This window comes from Notothenia coriiceps, unplaced genomic scaffold, assembly GCF_000735185.1.
Source record: "Notothenia coriiceps isolate Sejong01 unplaced genomic scaffold, NC01 NC01_scaffold00024633, whole genome shotgun sequence".
In the NCBI taxonomy this organism is placed as follows: domain Eukaryota; kingdom Metazoa; phylum Chordata; class Actinopteri; order Perciformes; family Nototheniidae; genus Notothenia; species Notothenia coriiceps.
This window is the reverse complement of record NW_011357334.1, coordinates 39,633-50,106: the sequence shown is the minus strand read 5'-3', so window position 1 is coordinate 50,106 and position 10,474 is coordinate 39,633. Positions and strand designations below refer to the sequence as shown.

The 10,474-nt window shown below is 40.2% G+C and overlaps 1 protein-coding gene across 1 annotated transcript in view; it reads left to right on the top strand.

Moving 5' to 3' along the window:
- Positions 1-10,474, top strand: part of LOC104955097 (metal transporter CNNM4-like) — a 27,277-nt gene that overhangs the window by 11,390 nt on the left and 5,413 nt on the right. Inside the window, exon 5 of the mRNA XM_010782326.1 lies at positions 7,207-7,303. Within this exon, the coding sequence (XP_010780628.1) occupies positions 7,207-7,303 (97 nt within the window). The remainder of the gene's footprint in view (positions 1-7,206; positions 7,304-10,474) is intronic.

Sequence of the window (10,474 nt, the reverse complement as noted above, 5' to 3'; positions counted from 1 at the left end):
GGGGGGGGGTAGTGATCCTCCCTGTCTGCAGACAGGCTGTTTGTTTAGGAGCAGCATGATTCATGTTTCTATAAAGATGCACCATTACTCTCACAGAGTCTGTCTCCTCAGGAAGAGTCAGACCACTGTTAGGTTCACAGGCCTCCTTCAGAGTCTGGAATCGTATGGAAAATTTGAAGTTCGTCATTCAAGAATTTGAAAAATGTTTTGATAAGATCGAGTCTGGATGACGGACAGGAATGCTGTTCAATATATTTATAGAGTTAGCTCTGGCGTAGACTCAGGAAAAACGTTGGGTTCTATTAAACTTGTTGTTGCCTTTTGCTTTGTTGGTATGCTGAATAAATACACTCATAAAATACAATTACACTTTTGTAAGTTAACCATTTCCTGGTAGAATTCAGGTCCACCTGCTTTTTCCCAGGAGTTATCTTTTGGTGATGTGCAGGTCTCATTAATGATGTATTAAATATTATTGCTATCATTCAACGTTCAATTATCCATGATAAAATGTTGATCCTGTGTCCAGTTCAAATTTTTTTCAACTTTACCAAATGTTTCTACATTCATAAAAAGAAACCTGAGAAAGAAGCTGAGCATGATAATGATCATCTCTGATTATTATAATGGTTCTGTATGCGGTCACTCTTCGGACATTTATTGTTTTAGTTACATTCCTGGATAATGATGTAACAACATATTTGTGAGCAACTCTTCCTGTTGTGGACCAGAGCTGGAAAAATGTCAGCCCTGGGAGTGTGTGTGTGTGTGACTGTGTGTGTGCGTGCGTGTACTGACTGTGTGTGTGTGTGACTGTGTGTGTGCGTGCGTGTACTGACTGTGTGTGTGTGTGACTGTGTGTGTGTGTGTGTGTGTGTGTGTGACTGTGTGTACTGACTGTGTGTGTGTGTGTGTGTGTGTGTGTGTGTGTGTGTGTGTGTGTGTGTGTGTGTGTGTGTGTGTGTGTGTGTGTGTGTGCTCCTTCAGTGACTTTAAACTAACTGTTCAGTTTGACACCAACCATTAACAGAAGTCAGCCGTTCATTTTATGACAAACACACAGTCACAAATCGCTAAACGCTGAGGTTGGTGGTCACACACACACACACACACACACACACTTTCAAAGGGTCTGTTTGTGGTTTCAGGCTGCGCCCCCTAAGGGTTTGTTATAAGTTATTAATAAACCAGTGACTGTATTTTCTCTTAAGACCTCTGCAGGGACTCTTCACAGCTTCACACACGCACGCACGCACACACACTCACACACACAGGCCTGCATGAAACCTGTACCAGCTCTAAGCAACATTTTAGAGAGCAACATGTTATCCTTACTCCTGTACACCATGGCCAAACCTAAGAAACATGTGATTACATTTGTAACAAACGGGAATTAAGTGTAATAAATGCCCTATTCCAGGAGTATGAATTCATTCCTCCTATAATATTGAAATATACCAACCTCAAGGCCTCATTTGCATATTTTCATGACTGAACCTTTCCCCCCCCTTCTAATCACTGAAATAGAAAATTCCTCCGACTGCTCCAGCGAGTACAAATGATCACCATAGTCTGTGTTTTGAAACAACATACATCAGTGTGCCTGTTTGACGGATAGATACTTCAGTGGGGACACCAAGTTCACCCACACATTGTTTTGTGAGTCGTAATGCGCAGACTTGAACTTTGGCCAACACCCACCTACAGTGCAGGTCCCAGCAAGCAAAAACACACAACCAGAAACACAAAGCCAGAAACACACAACCAGAAACACACACTCCTGTTGAACTTTAAGCCGAGTTAGAAATGAGTAAGGGACCGTGCTTTACTGTAATGATGTCAAAGTACCATGTTTTCTGAGGTTTATTACAACCCTCAGTTCATCTTCATAAAAATGTCCTGCTTGTCTGCATACTAGATGTTTTATAGTAGTAATAGTAGTGCTGGGTTTAGCTCAATGAAAGGTTGCTTTCTCAGGCACAAATGTCCAAATGTTGTATTTCAGAGAAGAAAACATAAGAGAAGAAAACTTTTACAAAAAGGACCCACATATAGGATTAAAATAGATAAAAATAGATAAATATTTATAACAAATATAAATATACAAAACCTAGGAGCAGTATAATCTGACAAAATCCTGTGAGAAATAAGATATATGCAGTATTGAGAACTAAAGTGGAGAGCTGTGCATTCAAGTAAGTTAAAGGTTGTCAAATCATCCCACATTGTCTTGCATAGAAATATATATTCTGTATAACTTTGTTTTGCACCAGCTAATGTAAATATTCTACATGGCTTGTGCTTTTTCTATATACACTTCCTTAAAATTCAGCCTGACATATTTACTATCTTTGGAAACCTTGTTATCTTTACAAAAATGTAGGAGGTTTATGGATTTAAAGAAAATAAATATGTGACTCCACGGCACAAGTTTGTAGGGACTGTCCTACCGGCGTGTTTCGAAATGTATTTATAACATTGTGCTCAGAAAAAGACCTTTAGCTATCAGCCTCATCGTGACAGTGTTGATGTCTCATGACTGTTATCTTATTTTGATTTCAATTTGACCGAACTCTGATTGGTGCTCAAAGTACATGGTGTGACCTTTTATTAGCCTCACCTATTTTAAACCAGTTAAAAACCAAAAACACAAAATATAATGTGAAATCATTTAAAAAAATCCAACATTTAGACAAATATGTATTTGTTCATGTAAGACCCAACAGTGCTCATACTGGGTTAAATGTAAGAAGAATAATAAAACATTAAATGCACTATATGATTTGATTTTATAAATACATTATTTGACGATAACTTTAGTTTATACATTTTTTCTAATGCTCATAATAATTGTGTGTAGTGGATTTTGCTTCAGATGTAATGAAAAAATTGCATTTCTATTGTTCAGCAAATGTTTTTCTGATCCACACCTTAAACCACCTGCAAGCACATGCTTGTTCCTTATTTCCATGGTCACGTGTGTGACATACTAAAGCCTGACCTTTGTCACATAGAGCCTTTAGTAGGTTAGTAACTTTCTTTGACAAAGTTTACCCTAGATTGTATTGGAGATGTTGTAGGCTGAGACAGCAGTAACTGTGAAGTAAGGTGCACATGCCTGAATATCAGAAATAAGGACTAATGATAACAGCCTGTGGCCAGAGTTGACTGAGTGTCAGTTGTGGACCCACCCAGTGCCTGTTTCATAAATAATAGCCCGATGTTGGTGCAGTATATTGTTGCTAGTGCTGGCAATCTGTACTGTCAGAGCAGATCTGGGAGAACGGGTCTGACCGGAGCGCCGGCAGGCTCTACACCTCTCTCTCCTGTCCTCCGCCTCCCTCTGTTTCTATTCTTTCTCTCCTGCCTCCCCCGTGCCTCCCTTTTTAATTTAAACACCAACCACGCAGCAGCGATGACGGCTGCGAATCGCCTTCTGCTTCTGAGGCATGTAGGATTTTTACATTGTGTATGTGCATGTGTTACAGGCTAAGTATTTTACCCTGACCATTGCTCTCACACACACACACACACACACACACACACACACACACACACACACACACACACACACACACACACACACACACACACACACACACACACACAATGTCGACCATATGTTGATTAGCATCTATCCAAATCTGCGCATATATGTTGAGAAAGCTGACCACAGAGCTCAGGAGGTTGAACCTCTGCATTAAGTGTCAAAAGAAGAAATCACACAGCTGTGAACAGTCCATACTGTGGGGGTCAATTTAGGATTATGAAAGAAACGGGCCAAGTTAGTAGATAGACAACGTTTACTTGGCATCCTATGTTTTTAAATGATAAAGCTGAAGGAGGTTTGCAGTGCATGGCTGCTCCCCCCTCAGCAGCAATGTGTCCTTGAGCAAGGCATGTGACCTCTGATTTCTCAGCGGCCTGTGGAGGCACTGAGCAGGTGTGAAACTGTGTGTAACTGGATGAATATGGACCAGTGCGTTGTGGCAAAGGCATTCATGCCCAGTGAATTATCCCTTTCAACATAAAGATAAACTAGAAGAGCAGAACTCCGCCATGGCAAAATGCATCACGCAATGTGAACGGAAGTGGAACATAGTTTGTATTTTGGCCCCATCATTTGTATCTGCTCCAAAATAAATGTGCTTTTCCTTGGCTTATGCTACACCCTTCCTCCAAGTGTCATGAAAATGGTGGTGAATGGAGGTCAAAAGAAGTATCTCCGACATAATTGACAGCTTGTTGGAGAGCCCTCAATAAAGAAAATGTGTTTATGTTTACCTCTGCCAAAGGGGAGGTTAAGTTCTCGGCTCAAATTATTTGCTTGCCAGCAGATTTTATGCTACAAACAACTGGCCAAATTCCCAATGATACTTGGTGGAGCATGGGCTAAGGAAGGACCCATTCCATGTTGGAACGTTTCCGGGGCTCATATACACATCTTGTCACTTTCTTTAACGTTGCGAGATAGGGCATTTATGCTGCATTCATGGGGAGTCAGAATAACTCACCTGATGGCCCCTCTGAAATCAGAACAACATTACGTGTTGAATGAATTCTGAACAATTATTTACAGTCAAATCTTCTTTGTAGCGTCCATGTTGTTTTTAACAATTATGGCTCCAAGCTCAAACTAACTGAAGTTGGAGGAGGACCAACTCGGGGGAGGTGAATGCACCACTGGCTTTGGTGGAGATCTGCCCTCTGTGTTCCAGTCTGTTTTTACTTTTATTTTTCAGAAGATCATGGAAAACAAAGGATCCCTGAAAGCAGGGGCCTGAAAGAGAACAAACATGTGTGTTAAACGTGAGAGAACACTGTTAGGCAGAATATGTAAACTAAGCCCTGAAGGTATGACAATGCACATTTTTACAGAGGCACACATGATGAGACACTACACGTGCCAACTTTAGCAAACATGCTTTTGTTCCAGCTTCTCAAATGTGAGAATTGACTTGATTTCTCTATTTTATAGCAACATGGATAGGTGTATTTGCAGATTTTATATGATTTTATAGACCAAGCAAAACCCAAAAATCGAATGAAAATGGCATGTTGCACCCTTATAGAGTGTAAGTAAGAAAGTAATACTATCAGTAAGCATTAATGTAAGATGAAAGGTCTTTAGAAGATGTTCTTTCTTTGTTGGGATGTTGGAGGGATATCAAGAAAACACAATTTGTTGTTACTCGAGAAAACAACGGCAAAAATAGTAAGACATCTGACATTTTAGAGTGTCACTGATGTACAATACATTTAGTCAAACACTTGAGCTGCAGGGAGATGTTTGTGAGCTTAATTCAGCGCTGTGTCTGTGATGGGACCAGCCTACTTTGTTACTTCAGTGACAGATCCCCCCCCCCTCCTCTGTAATATCCAGGCAAGGTTTCTAAATTGGCACGCTCCCTAAAATAGCACAAGGGGATGGTTGTATCAGATCGTTTATGTTTGGAAATCCGACGGTCATACCAGTTTATTGGCGTATGGCAGGACAAGTTTAGGGTCAAGAAAAAACATACACAATACTTAATACATTTTTTATTGACGTGTTTATGTAAAAAGATCTCTTCTTGTTGCATAACGCAGCGTTGTGTTCTTCATACATTCACATTTAACCTTCTGGCTTTACCACATTACTCACACAAGTATTCTGTTTCTGCTTGTTCCAACACTTGAGGTTTTATGGGTGAAATATTAACCCAAAACGTGACAGATTTTATGACTGTGACATGTTTACATGCTTTAATGCTCCAAAATGTCTTTATTTTTCTCATGCTGCCTGTGCTGCAGCACCTCTTTTCACCCTCTGTCTGAAACCAGAGCCCAGTGTGCTCTGATTGGTTAGCCGTGGCCAACCGCTTAGAGATGTTCAACCCCTTAACCTATCACGTACAATGTTTTGGAGCGCTAGCCAATAGAAGGGCGAGTGTTATATAGTGATGTCATTATGTTACAGAAGTAGACAAAGGAGTCCAATAGAGGTGAGAGTGTGGGAGGGAACTTTGTGATTTTAACCTTTGCAGACCATGTACATGCACAAAAAACAAAAGCATACTAAGACCCCTTTAAAATCTTGAATGTAAGATTATGTTGTTTTAAGCATGATTGACTTTATTTTAATTTTTTAGAGTTTATACTCCACATACACAATTCTGCTGAGGAATAACTTACTGACTTACTTTAAGAAATTAAATGATAACTCGTGGCTGTAAGATACGAGCTCCGTGCATTTTTCTTGTTGTGCTTTGCTGCCACCTGTCCTGCTTTCATCTGCCCGCCCCCTCTGTTTGGGGAGGACGGAGCGATGGATGGAGGGAAGGAGGAATGACAGCAGGATTAACTGTGCTGTGTTGTTGCTGCACTTCACACATTCCAGCAGGCCGATTCAGGCCAACTCACAGAACCAACACAGAGGCCTCCTTAACCCCCTTCTGTCCTCTCCTCTGGCCTCTCCCTCATCTCCCCCTCTGACTCTCATCGCTGCATCCCTCTGGTCTACCCACTCTCCTCTTTTGCACCACCGCTCGATTTGCAGTCCCATCTCTTTTGAAATGTGTAAAGTTTGTAATAGTAAATAATCAAGTTCAAAATAAAAATGTTTCATCCCACAAGTGATGCAGAGCCTCTCCAGAGAACAATCACTGATGAATACTCCTCCTTGTTTTGACTATAGGCTGTTAACTGTAAATGTGAAGGTTTTGACCTGTGGTTGTACCGCCCTCTAGAGGACAAACGGTGTCATTTCATACACACTGGAAGTCAGGCTTCCAATGCAGTCTTTCTTGAATATTAATTTGTAATCAAGGTATTTTAGAGCTAAAAGTCAATGAGTTGATCCACAGAAAGTTAATAAAGATTTCTTGTGAAAATGAGCAAACATTGGCTGGTTGTAGATTCTCAAATGTGAAGATTTGGGTTTTACATTTTTGTTTTGTTGACATTTTAACATTTTTCTATTTTGTTGTATTAACTGAGAATATATCATTAATCTGATGATGCGATTACCCTACAGTTTCTAGACCCTCAAAATTCACGTCACTAAAAGTGGACTTGTTTTTGGGTGTCACATTATGCTTCAGTGGCCTTACCTCTTCAGAAAGAATAACAATCTTGGGGAATCTGGTTGAAAACGATAAATTGTAATGTTAATATCAAGCAAAAAACATATACAATCATTAACAATGCTCTTGCTCTTTTCTTCAGGGGCGAGTGGAGGTGGAGGCCGGCAACGAGAACATGAAGTTTGAGACCGGACCTTTCTCCTTCTACGGAGTCATGGCGCTCAATGCTCCCACACTGGGTGAGTCTTAAACTCCTCCTTCTCCTGTCCTGCAAATGGCTTAATGAAATGTAATTGCACTGATAATGAATCTAAAAGGGTTACATTTGAATGTTCAGTGTATTGTTTCAGGTGTGAATACATGTACTGTCCCCTGGTGGCAAGATATTGGACCATCATTTTCACAAGAATAGTATTCACTTTAAAACAGCAGCACATTTTCGAGACAACGAGAGAAAAAAAAAAAAAATGCAGAACAAAGCAACCAACTTGAAGTCACTTGAAGTTTGAAATGACAGCAGATTTCATTCAGTGTCTGTTGTCTTGCTTGTGGACATCTTTTTAGTGTATGATATTGAAACCAAAGATTACAGGTTTTGATTTGAGTTCACTGAGGGGTTCATGATAATTTAGATAATGTTCCTGATGATCTTTGAACTCCTCTCCATCCCACTCCTCTCTCTCAAACACACACACACACACACACACACACACACACACACACACACACACACACACACACACACACACACACACACACACACTTTCACCACCTTAAAATGCAAATAGTCACTCTTATGTTTTGTCTCTGCCAGTTTCCTCAGTTTTTTGTCAGCTTGTCCTCCCTAGTCCCATCTCTTTCTGATTCTTTTTTCCTTCTATTCTATTTATTTTATTCTGTGTGGTGTTTCATATTGGAAGACAACCTCTTACCTGTAGGGTGACTCATTAGGCCCTAAAGAAATAAAGACAGCACTGACTACCTGGTCAGATCTCAGATATTTACTTTGAATTTGAACACAACTTAAATTGTTGAACAACTGTTTTGTTTTAAAAACCCTTGGTGGTTTTTGTAGAATAAAAAATGGGGTTTTGTAGAAAAACCTTGATCAACCATTTGTCCAAATGATATCCGAATGAAGTAAATAGACACATTATTGTTTCTGTAGGTGGAGCAAAAGATTAAACATTGGCTCCTCCGATCTGATTACGGAAAAACAAAAGGAATGATACATTGGGGCTCACCATGTGTGACTTAAACCAGCATAAAAGCCTCATTGGACACAGAGGCCACAAATGTTTCCTTTCTTCTTTTTGTTTCTCTTTTTCACCTCAACATCCAGAAGGACATGTATGAAGCATAACTCTTCATTTGACAAACCTTCCTTCATTCATTCACCCGTTTCCTCAGCCTCCCGAGCGTCAGTGTACATCTTAACCTGATGACGTGTGATGTTGCAGTTGGTTGTGCCTGTCCTCGTCTGTCTCCCACTGTCTCAATCACTCTCCCTTCATCCCCCCCTCCTCCCTCTGTCCTGTGGTTCTCCTCCTCCTCCTCCCTTCTCTCCTCTCAGTGGCTGCACCTCGTCTTCGCCACCTCACCATTAAGAGGTTTTCTCTGTTCTCTTGGTTGCCAGGTAAACTCCGGCATGTCTGGGTCCTTTAACACTGAGGACAGGCGGGGGGAAAGTAAAGTACAAGACAACAGCTGCTTTATGGCTAATAGACTCCTTCTTCAACCAATCTGAATCTCATTTACACCTGGCTTTACTGAGCCAACAGTTTATTTGCATGAATTTGGAAGATCATGTGAGTAGGAAGCAGGGAGGAAGTGCTAAATCCATTTATTCTGTAACAACACGTGTAGGTTGAGGCCAAGTTACTGTACATGCACTGATTTAAATGTCCTTTGACTGCTCGCACTCTACTAGAAGGCAGAGTAACATTGGTTTACTTTATGGTTTCTCTCTTTGAAAAAAAATCGATTTAATTACTAATAAAAACACAAAAAAAATCAAAATAACAACGGACTGCAGTGTAGAAATGTCCAACACATAATGTTGCCATTACATGCTTTGTCCAACAGAGGGCGCTGACAAGTTTGACAAAGTTGGAGCTAAAACAATTTTTCCATTAAGTCTCTTTTTAACAGATATATATAATTGTCTTTGTTTTAAGCCTCTGAAATGCAATGTTATACAACCAAAACAACAGCACTGTTGGTAAGTTTCAGATGGTTTTGTCCTCTGTTTGTTTTACAGCAGTATTTTAGTCCAAGATTAGTGTAACTGTATAAACACGAATATTGGAGAGAACTTGAAGCTATTGATAGTGGTTATTGTTGTGTTTGTTTGTATGTCCTGAAGATCCAGTCGGTAGCCTACCTTATCTTTAAGTTTCAAGACAGAAAAGTATACATACAGTTGCAAGAAAAAGTATGTGAACCCTTTGGAATTAGCTGGATTTCTGCATAAGTTGGTCATAAAATGTGTTCTGATCTGCACGTTTGAAGTTTGTAAAAGAGCACCTGGATGTTCCACAGCACTACTGGCAAAATATTCTGTGGACAGATGAAACCAAAGTTGAGTTGTTTGGAAGGAACACACAATGCTATGTGTGGAGAAAAAAAGGCACCGCACACCAACATCAAAACCTCATCCCAACTGTGAAGTATGGTGGAGGGAGCATCATGGTTTGGGGCTGCTTTGCTGCCTCAGGGCCTGGACAGATTGCCATCATCGACGGAAAAATGAATTCTCAAGTTTATCAAGACATTTTGCTGGAGGACTTAAGGCCATCTGTCCACCAATTGAAGCTCAACAGAAGATGGGTGATGCAACAGGACAACGACCCAAAGCCCAGAAGTAAATCAACAACAGAATGGCTTCAACAGAAGAAAATACGCCTTCTGGAGTGGCCCAGTCAGAGTCCTGACCTCAACCCAATTGAGATGCTGTGGCATGACCTCAAGAGAGCGATTCACACCAGACATCCCAAGAATATTGCTGAACTGAAACAGTTTTGTAAAGAGGAATGGTCCAAAACTCCTCCTGACCGTTGTGCAGGTCTGATATGCAACTATAGGAAACGTTTGGTTGAGGTTATTGCTGCCAAAGGAGGGTCAACCAGTTATTAAATCCAAGGGTTCACATACTTTTTCCACCCTGCACTGTGAATGTTTACATGGTGTGTTCAATAAAAACATATAAACATATAATTGTTTGTGTGGTTTTAGCTTAAGCAGACTGTGTTTGTCTATTGTTGTGACTTAGATGAAGATCAGAACACATTTTATGACCAATTTATGCAGAAATCCAGGAAGTTCCAAAGGGTTACATACTTTTTCTTGCAACTGTATATATATATATATATCAATTAATTTGATATAAAAAAATGACACATTAATTCTAG